The sequence below is a fragment of the Propithecus coquereli genome, unplaced genomic scaffold (genome assembly GCF_000956105.1).
Source record: "Propithecus coquereli isolate 6110/MARCELLA unplaced genomic scaffold, Pcoq_1.0 Scaffold3, whole genome shotgun sequence".
NCBI classification, from domain to species: domain Eukaryota; kingdom Metazoa; phylum Chordata; class Mammalia; order Primates; family Indriidae; genus Propithecus; species Propithecus coquereli.
Genome location: NW_012148618.1, coordinates 2,942,670 through 2,957,302, shown reverse-complemented (window position 1 = coordinate 2,957,302; position 14,633 = coordinate 2,942,670). Strand labels below are relative to the sequence as shown.

Genomic DNA, 14,633 nt, shown 5'->3' with positions numbered 1-14,633 from the left:
AAAGATATTCTAACAAAGTCCCCAACTCCTTCAGTGTTCATCTTGTACTCACTTCAGTATCCCATCAGTACAGCCTGATAGTGTCACGTCACTGGGATTTGAATCTGGTGATCTGGCAAAGGGAAGAAGCAGTCACTAACCATCAGAAACAATTCCTGGAACACAGAGTCACTGTCCCCTAACATCCTAAGATGGACAAACCCACCTCTGTACCTTTAATAGGGTTATGTGCTAGGCTAGGGCTGGGGTAGACCCTCACAAATGGGTACAGAGCTAGGCTGGAGACTTCAGACAAGGTTCCAGCATCTGGAGTGCAACAGACATAAGAAGGCAGAGTCTGGGAAGTGCCTGGCAAATGGGAGTGTCCCACGCTTTGGCAGGAGTAGAGAGGAAATATGGATCACTTACTCTGACAGTGGGCAAGGAGTGTAAGCATCCTTACATGTATATTTCCTTTCTTAGGAGGACACCAACAAAGAGGCACTTGGAATTCACATGCTGCCAGAAAATCTGTTTGGCCGCATCTATCATTTTCTCATCCATTCTTTGGCCAAAGAGGATGACCCTGTCCACCTGCAAGATGAAAGGGGAGGTGCAGAGACCAAGAACAAAAGGATGGGAGAGATGCTAAAGAGCTTAGGACATCAAGAGATGAGATCTCTGAGGACTGGGGAATTAGGAGAATTCTGAGAGGAGTGAGAAACTGCCTCTTCTGAGAACACTTAAAATGAGGGGAGCCACTACACCCTGACGGGGGCAAGGGCAGCAAATCAAAGTTGAGGTTGGGGTTGGGGCAGTGGTGCACTGTAGGTGGCTCATTCAGGCACACAAGAGCTGATTGTTAAGTTCTTAGGAATTTTGTGAGAAGTTATTAAACATGGCCATGAAATTGTGTGAACTTAAAATTAAATAAGTTATATATTAAAAAAAGTAATAAATACTTACAACTCATCACTGCCTAATTATTTTACTACATTTTACTATTATCCACTCTTGAGCTCATTTACATCTATTGCATCCCATTCACGGAAATACTGTACAGTGGTGTGCCACTGAGCCCCTCTTCCCAACTCTGTTCAGTGACACCATGTTGGTAGCCTGAAATCAGCCACAGTAAGACTGTTTACACCATGGAAATAAGCAAATGCCATTAGCCAAGACTTATTTTTCTGGACAGCTGGTTGTTAAACATTTACCAGCACACCTTTGGGGGTTGAGGGGGAGGTTGCATCCAGTAGGGAGCTGATCTGAATATTATCCATGGTTTGAAAGGTCAGCTTCGAGAGGTCAAGAAATGAGATATTTCAGTTGTAGAGAAAAATGTGGGGAAGGAGAGTTTCTCCAGGACTGGGCAGTACTCACAGGAACCCTTTGGATAGCCAGAGACAGCAAGTATTTCCCAAAAGTATGAAGGGGCCATTCATCCTCTTCAACCAAATCCTGAAGGAAAAGTATTCACATTACCTGGTTGCACAAGAGATCAATAAGCAACCACACCACAGTTTGCTTGGAAATCTTCAGACGTGCATATATCCATGCCTTTACTAAATATTCGGGTTTTTCCCAGACCTATGTCCTTTATGTATTTTTGGATGGTAAGGGTGGGCGTCTGACCTGAACTTGGGCCTGGAGCTCGACGGCAGTCTTCAGGATACCTTCTTCTGCCTTTAGCACCGCAGTCTTCGGGGTGCCACTTCCGCACAGCAAGACATCCGCCTGCTCCGCCCTCGCGATCATCATTCCAATCAACAGCAGCACATAGTTCAGGGGGGGCTGATTGGACACGCAACAGGCTGAAATGAAGCTCCCCTATTTTGGAATTCACCCTTGCCCACCCAGCCCTGGAGGCCAAACACCTCCATTGGTTTGGAAGAAGGGGAAAGGGGACAAATCCCCAGGTAGGAAGGGTCAGCTTCAGCAGGCTCAGGAAGAGCTGACTGGGCAGGGGAGGTAGAGAAAAGCCAGGATTCCCCCCCACCCCCGAGTTCAACCCTGGGATGTAGCGCGGTGACAGTAGACATATTTTGGCAATGGAAATTTAAAGAGGACTAAGTACCAGCCAAATGTGAAATCTTCGTGTTATAATGCATACACAGGGTTGAAACCATATCCCAGGAATTGTCCGTAGGAACCGAGGACTGATACTTGGAAGCAAAGTCATGTCATTTATTTCAGTCTGAGTGCTTGGCTGGGAGAACCAGGTCTGGGAACAGGATACCTCTCAGGATCACCAGCACCCCACCAACCCCTTAGAGAATGCTTTTCATTTGCCTACCCCTTGTGAGTTGCTCTTGGGACAGAGCTTGTCTGCGCAGGCATCTGTCAGATAAACCAAGAGGGTGCGGCCTGGCAGCGGGGGCAGGCTGTGCTTCACAGAGAGGTTCACAGCTGTCTCCAAGGCCTGTCGATACCGGTTCAGCATCTCACTGTCATATTTCCACTGTCTGCAGGCAGGGAAGACACAGACACAGGGGCTTAACTGTCTGCCACTTTGAGGCAGATGGGGAGATGAGAACTTGCCACTCAAGTATTGAGTCCTCTCCCACCCTCCACAAGCACTACCACGACCTTCCACAGCCGCCTCCCCTGCTGGTATAGGAGACCAGGGCAGAGCTTCCCTTTGCCCCATTCCACAGGACTCTTCCAATCCATTCTCATGGCAGGAGAGGCAAAGTCACTGGGAGACCCACTCTCTGAAATCACCTGCTATACTTAACACATTAATCCGCATTTATTTCATGAGGCGAGATTTAACTGCTACATATTTTTAAATGGTATTTTAAAGAACAAATACAAATTCTTATGCCACTGATTAGCTATGGAAACCAGGCAATTAAAGAAGAAAGAATTGAACATTCATCCCACCTTTCCTATACAATCTATTTCAGAGTGAGCTTTAGTTGATAAGGGAGGTTCTTTTTAGAATTCTAGTTAATAAATATGGGGGAAAACCTCCATTCTGCAACTGCCAATGAAACAACTGGTTCAGCAAAGATCATCAATGGATGAGCCATTAACTACATAGTGAGATTAGGGTATCACTATCTAAAAGCACCGATCAATCTTACCATCACTTTGAGTGGGACTACCAGACTTTTGTTCTTCCTGATCTTGTATTCTATCAGGAGGCAAAAAAATTCTGATGGTCCCACTCAAATAGTGTACGTAGGGTCACCTATGAAATTCTTGCAAAAAAACCAACAACAAAATCTTTGAATCTATTAAAGCCTTTAGAGTTAATGCCCAGTGTACATGAAATAGAAAAACAAGGTAAACGACACCATAAGGAAGTAGATAAATCCAGAATGTGGGACATTACGTGGGGCACCTGAACCTGGTTTCGGGAGCAATTCAATGGCATAAAATTTAAGAGACTTAAAGATCAAATGCAATGTGTAGGCCAGGCATGGGGGCTCGTGCCTATAATCCTAGCACTCCGGGAGGCCAAGGCAGGGGGAATCACTTGAGCTCAGGAGTTCAAGACCTGCCTGAGTAAGAGCGAGACTCCGTCTCTACCAAAAATAGAAAAAATTAGCTGGGCATGGTCGTGGGTGCCTGTAGTCCCAGCTACTTGGGAGGCCAAAGCAGGTTAACTTTGTGTGTGTGTTTAGGAGGAGGAGGAGGAGGAAAGAGAAGGAGGAAGGAGAAAGGAGGAGGAGAAGAATGGAGGAAGGAGAGGAAAGATGGAAGGAGAAGAAGAAAGAAGGAAAGAAAAAGAAAAGAAAGAGAAAAAGAAGAGGAAGGAAAGAGAAGAATGAAAGAGAGAAAGAGAGAGAAAGAAGATGAATGAATCAAAAATACAGAGAGAGAAAGAAAAACAAAAACAAACAGATGTCACAGAGAAGAAAAAGAAGGAAAACCATGAACCAGAGCAGAAGCAGAGAGGATACCAGCATGCACTAAAAGAAATGGAGATGCTACACAGACTCACAAAATCCACAAAAACCAATAAAACAATAGCAGATAATAGAGTGGAGGCCCAGGAATAGATGTGGTTTCATGATCTCTCTATAGGACAATGTGAAAGACAAGCTCTGCTGTGCAAGAGATGATTGGAACCAGGCAAGTCCGAGCCATTGGGATACTGGCAAGCATGTCTTTAAGGAAAAACAGATGACTTCCAGCTCATGCCAGGGTGCCACCTATTGCCCACACTTGGCTCCTGGACAGCACACACATACCTGGCCTTGTGTATTTTCAACTTCTCCCTCTTCAGCTGCTCATACATCACAGGTATCCTCATTGCTACCCGAAGATCTCGATGACTTAAGTTGTGAAGGTTCCTCGGAAAAGAACGCTTCCTGCTATTTCTTAAGCTTCTAGTTATTATCCTCCTCATCAGTTGTGTATTAGAAGGAAAGGGCAACGCTGTGTGGTGACAAGTAAATATCTAAGTCAGGCAGCTTCTGTTCCCTCAACTTGTCCTGCCAGTAATGCATCCTGAGCCCTAAACCTGGGGCTGGCAAGTGTCTGACCTCTGCCCACCCCACACCCTGAGACCATAAGGCAAGAGGCTGAGATATCAGTGCTGCTGCCTCACTTATTGTCAGTTAGAAGCAAACGGGAGGTGGAAGAAGGGAGATAATACCCTTTTTTCTGAGTTGAGCCTCAAGGTTATTGATGGAATCGTGGGCATTAAGGAACCTGAATGGAAACTGCCGACTGTGGATCACCGACTTCTGGAAAGCAAGGGAGGGGTCGTGAGCAGACGACCAGGGAGTATCGGGGCTTTGGGGACCTCAGGGACCAGGACAATGAGGTAACCACTCTATTAGCTTTGTGGGAAGGTAAAGAAGGACAAAATGAATTTAAAGAAGAGATAGAAAAGGGGGAATAAGAAGAAAGAGAAAGGAAAGATGTCATTTTAAAAGTATGAGAAGAGGTAAAGAAGAAAGATGGGAAGTAGTAAGAAGAGGAAGTAACAGAAGGAGCCCTGTTACTTTTCAGATTCTCTCTGAAGTTAGTTAAATTACAGAATTGCCTCTTCCCAGTAAGTCACTGAACTCAGAAAATAAAAATGAAAGTTCTTATACTCTACTCATTTCTCAAAGGATTGACTGAACTTCCAAACATGTCTCCCCCAACCTATCTGTATTTCCATACCTATTTACAGCCCACATGGAAACAGCTTGGTGGCGGTGACCTTCCTCAGCCACCTGGAAAAGCCTGGCCTCCAGAACAGCAGTGGCATCTCCACACCCAGGCCTAGTTGCCGGGCCCCATGGCTACCTGCCCCGCACACATACCGCATGCTGGAGTCTCTGGAGAATGAGCTCATGGTGGCGGGCACTGATTCCAACTCGAAGCAGGTTGCACAGGTTCCGAAGCATGGCCATGAAGGGAAGCTTCCCTTTTTCTGTGGAAGGTGGGGCACAGGGTGAGAAAAGCAAATGAGGGATAATGAGACAGAGGTCGGAGACCAGAGGAAGAAGTTCAGAGGCCATGTAGAAAGTTCCAGATGGACGAAGTGAGCAACTGACATATGATATAGAAAGAGCCTTCTATAGTTAAAAAATAACAAAAAGCAGAGAGAAAGAGAAGATTGATGGTAACTTGGTTATTCCCCAATTTGAACTTTTTTCCTTTATCAGAATGGGCAAATTTCTTAAAATTTCCATGTCCTAAATGTAAGTTTCTGTAGGGATTCCAATATGCCATATTCTGGTCCTACCTTGTTTGGAATGAGTTACGCAGATATGGATACAAGTGCAGTCAGAGAGAAGGTACCACTTGTGTCATATGTTGATAAATACTTGTGTGTCACCTAACCACATCTGGAATGATAATCTATGATGCCAACATTACTCAAAGCAGGTACCACTGTGCACTTCGGTGTGGTCAAACACAGACTTATAAATCCAATGGTTTTCAGTGATTCAACTATCAGGCAAAAGAGTAACTGTATCATGCCACAGAAGTCTTCTAGTGAGGGTCTAAAATGTAGAGGCATAAATAGGGAGTGGAAGAGTAGAAGTGAATGTGATGGTCAAGGCCACTCTACCAATGAGTTCCTCCCAGACAGAAGCTTTGTTCCCACGCAGGCTCAGCTCCCGCTCCCAGGTCTCTGGCGTAGGAAGCTTCATCCTCTTCCCGGCTCTGCTGGAATCCCAGGGCCCAGGGAGGCGACTTTGGGAAAAAAGCTGTAGGTTGGAGGGGTATCTGGAACAGAGAAGAAAGAGCCTATCAAAGCTGGCAAGAAAATAACTCGGAAAAAGAAAGGTGAGTCTGTCTAAGCCACTCAGGCATGTTTCCAGGCCACATCTGCCCCAAGTCTTTGCAGGAGTTGAGAACTACCAGGATTGGGGTCATGGACATTGAAAAGTCAAAGGGTTACCCAGATGGAATGTATGCTCAGGGTATATGTAGTTTCTCACCTGTAGCCCAAAAGAGCTCGGACGTGCTGGGCAGGCTCCCGGATATGCAATCGTTGTACCAACTTCTTCAGCGTGAACCTCGGCTGATTCTTTTTCTCTGCTACTACATTGTAGGCCTTCTCAAACTGTGGAAACATCCCCAAGTCCCACAGGGGACTTCATCCATGACCATGGACATTTTCCTTAGCAAGCAGAGCCTAAGACTATCCTATATCCATAAGGTAATTCCTTTCTTCAAAATAGATTTGGGCAAGGAGTAGGAACAGAATGTACATATCTCCAGCAACAACAGCGCCCATGTGAGCAGGAGGAAGCAGTTCGTTGGGGTCACTGTTTCGTTCACACAAGTCTGAACTATCAGTGGTTACTGTGGGGTGGCTGGGTTGTGAAAAACAAGATGGGGGCAGAATGAACAGAGAACATCCTTGTTCTTAGAGGGAGGGAAAGGGAAAAGCAGCTCTTATCTAAATCACTGAGACTCTAAACAGGGAAATGGAAGCATCAGCTCAGTGCAAGGTGTGAGGAGTTAAAAAACAAAAAGAATTTGGCTTTTAGAATCTTCTATGGTAGAACAGCTAAGTTTAAGATATATTTATAGGATGAAGAGAAAAGACCAGTTGACCAACTGAGAATGTGGTTTTTCTTGTAATGCTAATAGACAATTTCCCAATAATCTATTTTAATAATGATTATGGGCTGGGCACAATGCCTCATGCCACTGTGTAATCCCAGCACTTTGGGAGGCCAAGGCAGGAGGATCACTTGAGGCTGGGAGTTTGAGGTTACAGTGAGCTATGATTGTGCCACTGCACTCCAGCCTGGGCAACAGAGCAAGACCCTGTCTCTAAAAAATAAAATAAATAAAATAATGATTATATTGATGATAGCTAACACTTATTTAGTGCCAGATATTGTTAGAAATACTTTAAATATAGTAACTGATATATCCTCACAACAACCCAATAAATCCTCACAAACCAATAATGTAGGTTTTGCTATCATCCTCATTTTATATATGAGGAAACTGAGGCAAGAGAAGTTAGGTTATTTGACCAAGGTCTTATAGCCAGCAAGGGGTAGAGGTGAGACTCAAACCCAGGTGATCTGAATCCAGATTGTATGCCCTTAATTACTAAGTACAATGCCTCATTAAAGTAAACAGATTTTCTTTGGTTTATTTTTAAAACTTCCTATCGAAGGTAGACATTTCATGTTTTTAACACTCTTATCCAACTGGACATGTCACCTGTCAGTAAAGTATAACATCAAGGAGACTGAAATGGGGGGGAAAACCATGAGCTTTCCCAGGGCTCTCAGAACCTGACCCACTAATCATGGCTGAAAAACCCCAGGCAAGAAATTGGCAAGTGCCTACCACACTCATTATTAGTATTTCTAAATCTAATGGAATTTTGTTTCTAAATACTAGTCCAGAAAAGATTGTACATGCACATATACAACCCCAGAAAAAAGGACTCACCTTTATCTGTTGATCTTGAAGAAACCAAAGGTGCTTTGGAAAACATCTCTCAGAAAATTGATATCCCGTTTTCTGCAGGGACAGAAGAAGCAGTTTTGAAAAGGCAAATGGAGGTTGTCCCTGGTTAGACCCATTCCAATAGCCCCCAAGGTCCACCTAAAAGGAAGCCAGCTAGGAAAGAGGCCTGCCTTGCTCTCTGTCCCCAGCTCTACCCAGCTCCTCTGGATTATTTTGATTCCTTTTGTCCCTTGTGTAGGACCAGTTAGGGTCAGCATGTTCCTTTGTCCTTCCCTTCCCAGAGAAAAGGGGTCTAGGTTGTGAATGATTAGGGCTGCAGGGACTGACTGGAGGGAGGGGGGGCCGGCGGGGGCGTCTCTTGGCCCGGTGCTTCCGAGGATTGTACTTAGCCAGCTGGTACTCATCAAACTGTGCAAATTTGTCAGTCATAGCAGCACGGAGGCAGGTGGGCAGGGACACCGCCTTGTTCTTGTCTCCTTCAGCTAGGCTCTGTCAGAGAGAGAGGAGACCCTCAGAAGTGAGATCCAAGCAAATCCTCCAGAACAAAACAACTTCATGACATTACAGGAGAGCATAGAATAGGGATCAAGGTCCCAGCTCCAGCTCTAAAATGACAAGTTCTGTGGTACTGGGCAAGTTAGCAGACTTCTCTGATTCTCGTTTTCTTCATTAGAAACAGGAAGTCCAGAGTTAGATCATTTTTTTCTCAAACTTTGGTCCAGCCCTCCTAAATTGTGTTGTCCATGTTGGGCAACCCAGCCTGGTACAGGAAGAAGCTGTCCTGTGTGGGTACCAACATTGAGGAAAGCTGAGGGGAGGCCAAACTGTCTGAGAATTTTCTCCAGGGATGCAGTGAGCGCAGAAGGAGGAATCAAGAGCGGACCAAAGCACAGGAAAAATGAGTGCCATACCTGGTAGAACTCAGCTACCTGGAGCCAATCAGAAGGCAGCTGGACAATGGCACAGAAGTACCGTCGCAGGTGGGGGCGGCAGACTGGCAAGAAGGCAGCAATGGCCAAGACTTTGTTGGCCACATCTCGGATGTTCAGCTGCTGCCTGGCGTACAAAGATGCCTAGAGCACAGGATGGAGAGAGTTGGCATGTCAGCCATTTCTCCCATAGCTTCATGTCCTAAACTAACTCACTGACTATATTTGCCTGCATAAAACTTTTCCTGTGCCCTCCATATGGCCTGCAAAATATAAAGCCCAAGTCTCTTGGCTTGGCATTCCCAGTCCTCCATACTCTAGCCCTCATCTGCCTTTCCAGCATGTCTTCTACTGAGTCTGCCGACTGCCTTCCAAGTCAACCAGGCCTTTTCTCTCTTTGAAAGACCTGCATCAATATCCATCAAAAATTTACCCAGGGCTCAAATCATTGATTAAACTTGTCATCTTCCAAAACCTCATAGAAAACATTTTACCCCTCTTCTCTGTTTCAGAAACATTCACTATCTACTACTCCAGTTTATATTTATATGATATCTGAGAAAGCATTTTGCTTCCCTAATAATAATGCAAGCTCCTTAAAAGCCAGCTCCAAATTTCATTATATCTGAATGACCTTGAGCCCTAGCATTGAGTACTTACCCTGGGTATTTACCAAACAAACCAATCCTAGTATATTCTTTCCCCACCCTTCACAGAACCCCAGGGACTAGGCCTCAGACTCACCCAGAGATCCTTCCTAACTGAAGCTTCTCCCACCCCCTCACAGCTCCCAGCGGCCCACTCCCATCCCCTCCTTCGCACCACAATACCTTGAGGATAAACTCAGGCTCCAAGGGGGCAAGTTCACCGCAGACTTCAAGGATGGAAGCCCCAGTGGGGTCAGCTGCATCTTTCATGTTTACATTTGAGGCCAGAGTAGAGCACAGCAAGCTCATTAGAGCCATCTGGGAATTGAGAAAGAGAGGAGATAGGGAATAAACGACCAAGTTAAACACACACACAGACTACCTTATAAAATCAAGGGCAGAAAGAATGCATCCCAGATTTAGGGTACAACTGAAAGGTCAGAAAAGGAGATTAGGAAGTAAGGAGTAAGACCCAGGACACGTCCCCTCCTGCCCCTTCCATCTGGGGAGGGGACCTTGTTCCCCCACCCCTACCTTCCTCCCCACCTCCATCAACCTTTTCCCAACTCTGGAACTTTCACCTTCTTTTCCTGAAGGATGTGGTCAGCAGGCACAGGACAAGATTCAGAGGCTCCAGATGTAAGCTTTAGGGCCAGCTCCTCCACCTCCTCCTCCTCTCCCAAGCTCAGATTATAAAAAGGCATTTGGGCACCTCCCTTGTCTTCTGGTTTTTTCTCTTTTTCTGAATAGGACTGACGACCCTGGGGATAGCAGCAGTTATCAATCACAGTATGTATCCACAGCCCCCCAAACAGAGACAGATCTGAAGGAAGCTCCTGGGGATAGGAAGAGCCCACGTCTCTATCTAGCACCTATAAATCCCTCTCCCTTCACAGCCCAGCACTGATCTGTCCCATGCCTGACTCCGTGCTCTCACACATCACCTTTCCCCACCCGACCTTCTGAGCCTTTGCCCAGCTGCTCCGTGATCGTCCCCCGACTTTCACCTCCTTATTGAGTTGTAGCCTGGGAGCATGGGGCCCCTCATACACCTCTTAGGGTGCTATTAAGACGTTGAGGATCAGAAGAAAAAGTGCCAAGTCCCAAATCAATCCGCCAGCAGCCTTAGGCTGCTTAACCTCTCCTAACCTCAGTTTCCTCATTCACTACCACCTACCTGATAGAGCCATTGGAAAACTAAACAGAATAACATACTTATGACTCTTTGCAAATTGCAAAGCCCTAAATCAATGTAAGATGGCAGTAGGTGTAATCCTGATAACAACCTGTGAATTAGATTTTCATTGACTTCATTTTAAAGGTGAGGAAATTAAAGCTCTATAGGGTTAAGAGGTTGCCCAAGGTTACATATTTTGAAATTGGCGAAGATAGTATAGGGTTTAGATTAGCCTTTTCCCTCAGCCCAAACCACAAGTATACACAGAAGCAATGTGCATTTGTCTACGATTCTGAATTACAGACTAATGTGCTTATGTAGATGTGTACAAGTGGATGTGTGTTCGCACATGCACACATGGGGAAGTGGGCCCTGATATAGGCCTTGATAGGGCCACTGGAAAATTACTTAGCAGATGCGTCTCAGGCCTGATCTCAAAAGCGCCTGATTGACCCTGCTATCACAGTACCAAGCTGGCTTTCCCAAGCAGAGGTTTTCTAAGGACAGGGACTGATTTTGCTCTATTGTCCAGAATCTCCAAACTAGATATGCAGTAAGAGTAATGATGCTGATGAAGATGGCCTTGGTGTAAAAAGGCAGAAAAGGTTCTGAGGAATGAGGGTATCCAGACACAAAACAGCGCAGAGGGAAACTGAGATCCTGAAAGCTAGTAACAAGAGCACACAACAGACATGGCCAGAGTGAAGATGAGTCCCTGGAGCTATTACCGAAGCTGCTGCCTGAACTGTCCCTGTGGCCAGCCTCCAAGTTGGAGGCTCAGAGAGCAGGCAATTGCTGGTGTTCGGGCTGTACGAATCAGCTTGCATCATGTGAGATATCTGGAGACGGTGGAGCAAGGGGCTGGCAGACACAGTGCTCTTTAGACTGGGGAGGGTGGCCAGGCACCGGTTCTCCAAGGAGAGGATGTCTGGGTGGGCAGATACATATCCATGTGGCTTCTCCATGATCTTTACATCAGGAAGCATGGCCAGGCACCGGTTCTCCAACGAGAGGATGTCTGGGTAGGCAGACACATGCGCAGGGAGTTTCTCCATGGCTGAAACTCAACTAGTATATACCTAGAAAGAGACATAGACAGCAATGAGCACCTGGCTGCACTGTGAGTGTATTTGTAGTAGGAACATATCTTCCCCATAGCCTTCGTGGCAATGCCAGCGATCTGCAGGTAGAAAACCACCAATATTGTTTTTCACAGGACTGGCTTCATCCAGGGAGTATTCTAAGGGAGAGGGGTAGGGAAAAGGTAAGGCAGAGGCTTAAGATCAGGAAAATTAAATTTTAAAAAAAGGAACAGCTAGAGAGGAAGGGATATGTCTTTTCATCGGGGGACCCCCTCAGCTCTATCAGTGTGATCCCTACTTAGTGGAGGGGCCTCACATATAATCTGGACTCTGGATTCTTAGCTCCAGAAAAACAAATATTTTGATCAAGTTGTCTGTACTTACTACCTCAACTTCCTTGCCTCCTACTCACTCTTCAACCAACTAAATGGGATTTTGTCCTCACTGGTCCATACCACTACCTGGCACCTATAAATTCCTCTCCCTTCACAACTCAGCATTGTGACAACCTAACTTCCTGTTAATACCATGAATAGACACATCTTGGCCCTTATCTTATTTCACCCCGTAAGTAGAATATGACATTGCTGATTACTCTCTCATTGAAGCACTCTGTTCCTTTGGCTTCCATGATGCAACTGTCCTGATTTTCTTTTCTTTTCTTTTTTTTTTTTTTTGAGACAGAGTCTCCCTCTGTCACCTGGGTAGAGCTCCATGGGCGTTAGCCTAGCTCACAGCAATCTCAAACACCCAGGCTCAAGCGATCCTCCTGTCTCAGCCTCCTGAGTAGCTGGAACTACAGGCATGCAACACTATGCCTGGCTAATTTTTTTTCTATTTTTAGTAGAGACAGGGTCTCACTCTTGCTCAGGCTGGTCTCAAACTCCTGACCTCAAGCAATCGTCCTGCCTCGGCCTCCCAGAGTGCTAGGATTACAGGCATGAGCCACGGTGCCCAGCCGACCACACAAATTCTTTTCAGCTTATGAATTGCTTAGGTATCTCTTCACTCTGGACCTTTGCACAGGCAGATCCCTGGGAGACTCCTCCTTCGACTAACACCACCCTCCTCCTACCCCTCCTTTACAAGGCCAAGCTCTACTTTCCCCTCACTCTGAGGCCTCAGTTTCATAGTGAATTCCTCCAAGGAGCCTTTGCTGACACCCAGCCCCTAGTCCGGTTTAGGTGATCTTCTCCTTGTTCTCACAACACCCATACTTCCCCTATCACATGTAGAATATATCACCTGTTTGTCTTTGTCCCACTAGACTGTAAGTTCCTGAGGAAAGAGACCTTTTTAGACTTGTTCACCATTGTTTCTACAATTCCTAGTTAGTGGGATTCAGAGGCTTTTGAGAATCTGGTAAAAGCTATGGAGCTTTTTCACACAAAAAAAACCCCCAGTAGTATATACTGTTTTGCACTCAATTTTTAGGGAGTCCATGGAGCCCATTCCTGGATCTCCCAAGATCTCCATAAACTGCAAATTAAGAACCTCCATCTGACAGAATGCTTGAATTATATCATTAGAAAGGCATTTACTTATTTATTTGGACAAAGGCTTATCTCCCATTCACATTTAAATATTTCGGGAATAATCTTGGTAAACCAACCCCTTTAAACCTTAGTGTGAATGAGCTTAGGGACAGGAATGTAGACGACTTGCAAGAAGACTTGAATGGACTAACCATCCAGGACCAGAAAAGACAACAGTATCCCCCTGGACATCAGTGTGGACAAACACATCAACACTGATGTGCCTTGTACACTTTCCTCATGTCTGCAATATACAAGCCCCCAAGGAAAGGAGTGGGGAATCTCAGAATTGACTCAAGATTGAAAAAAAAAGAGGTCTCAGAAATTAAGGTAACAGAAAAATAAGGACAGTTAATTTTTTTTTTTTTGCCCTTCTCTAGAGATAACCATTTCTAACAGTTTTATACTAAGTTTCAGACACTTTCTATGCATATACGAATACATATATACCTCCTCCACCACCACCACTTTTGCTTTACACAATCAGGATCATACTCTAGAAGCTATTCTGCACTTAGAATATCTTGGAGACTTTGCCGTGTTAGCACATTAATACCCACCTCTCTTTTAAGTGGCTGCATGATAGTCCCGCATAGCTAAGCACACCCCGGGTCTCTGTTATTAGCAACACTGCTCATACTACCGTTTGCTGGCGGCAGCTACTCTCCCAACCAGCACCTAGGGCAGGGAAGTAAGAGGGACTGATTCTCACTAGATATCTCTTCCTCCCTTCTCTTCCTGTGTCCCTCTATCCCCTGTCCCTCCCTTTCCCTCAATCTTCTCCCCCTTTCTCACCTTTTTCACACACGTCTGCCCTCCTAGAGGCGCCTGGAGGAGCCGGGCGGATGCACCCCCAACCAGGCTCACGCTCCACGCGAGTCTCCGCTGCTTCCTAACCGGCCCGCTGGGCCCTTCCCACCGGCTCTCGGCTTCCGGCCCAGCGTCCTAGCCCCGGGGCCAGGGCAAGTTCTACCTGCGCTCGGACCCTGCCCGGAGCGACTGGGGGCTGCTTGACGTGGGCATCCGAGTTCTCGGCAGCAGGAAGTAGAACCCGGCTCTGGGCTCTGCTAGGGGTCAGTGTGGAAGCCGGAGGAGGAGCCAGGAAGCGGGGAGGAGACAGCGCGCCGGCGGAGACGCGCTGGCCGGGCGGGGCGCGGCAGCTGCGGGAATGGCGGGCAGCCAAGGGCCGGGTGGGGCCGCGGAAAAATGAGATGCCACATTGGCCATGCTAATGGCCCCAGAGCAGCCTTTTCTGGTGCCTGAGTTTAATTTGTTGTTTTTCTTTTCCTTTTTCCCTCCTTGGTTCTCTTTTCTTCAGTCCTTAAGGCTTCCCGCTCTACCAAATTCCTCTTCTCTTTTGCTGATTTTCGTCTTTCTTCTATCTTCAGACA

At 46.2% G+C, this 14,633-nt stretch overlaps 1 protein-coding gene across 1 annotated transcript in view; it reads right to left on the bottom strand.

The window, feature by feature from the left end:
- TEP1 (telomerase-associated protein 1) overlaps positions 1-14,277 on the bottom strand; it is a 33,403-nt gene extending 19,126 nt beyond the window's left edge. Inside the window, exons 1-17 of the mRNA XM_012649513.1 lie at positions 14,038-14,277; positions 11,354-11,704; positions 10,030-10,209; positions 9,632-9,766; positions 8,784-8,945; positions 8,200-8,361; positions 7,855-7,926; positions 6,375-6,499; positions 6,002-6,159; positions 5,247-5,356; positions 4,589-4,679; positions 4,182-4,368; positions 2,276-2,444; positions 1,615-1,773; positions 1,363-1,440; positions 443-573; positions 53-112 (exon numbers count right to left, since the gene is read on the bottom strand). Coding sequence (XP_012504967.1) covers positions 53-112; positions 443-573; positions 1,363-1,440; positions 1,615-1,773; positions 2,276-2,444; positions 4,182-4,368; positions 4,589-4,679; positions 5,247-5,356; positions 6,002-6,159; positions 6,375-6,499; positions 7,855-7,926; positions 8,200-8,361; positions 8,784-8,945; positions 9,632-9,766; positions 10,030-10,209; positions 11,354-11,680 — 2,306 coding nt within the window. The 5' untranslated portion in view covers positions 11,681-11,704; positions 14,038-14,277. The remainder of the gene's footprint in view (positions 1-52; positions 113-442; positions 574-1,362; positions 1,441-1,614; positions 1,774-2,275; positions 2,445-4,181; positions 4,369-4,588; positions 4,680-5,246; positions 5,357-6,001; positions 6,160-6,374; positions 6,500-7,854; positions 7,927-8,199; positions 8,362-8,783; positions 8,946-9,631; positions 9,767-10,029; positions 10,210-11,353; positions 11,705-14,037) is intronic.
- Between the last annotated feature and the right edge of the window lie 356 nt (positions 14,278-14,633).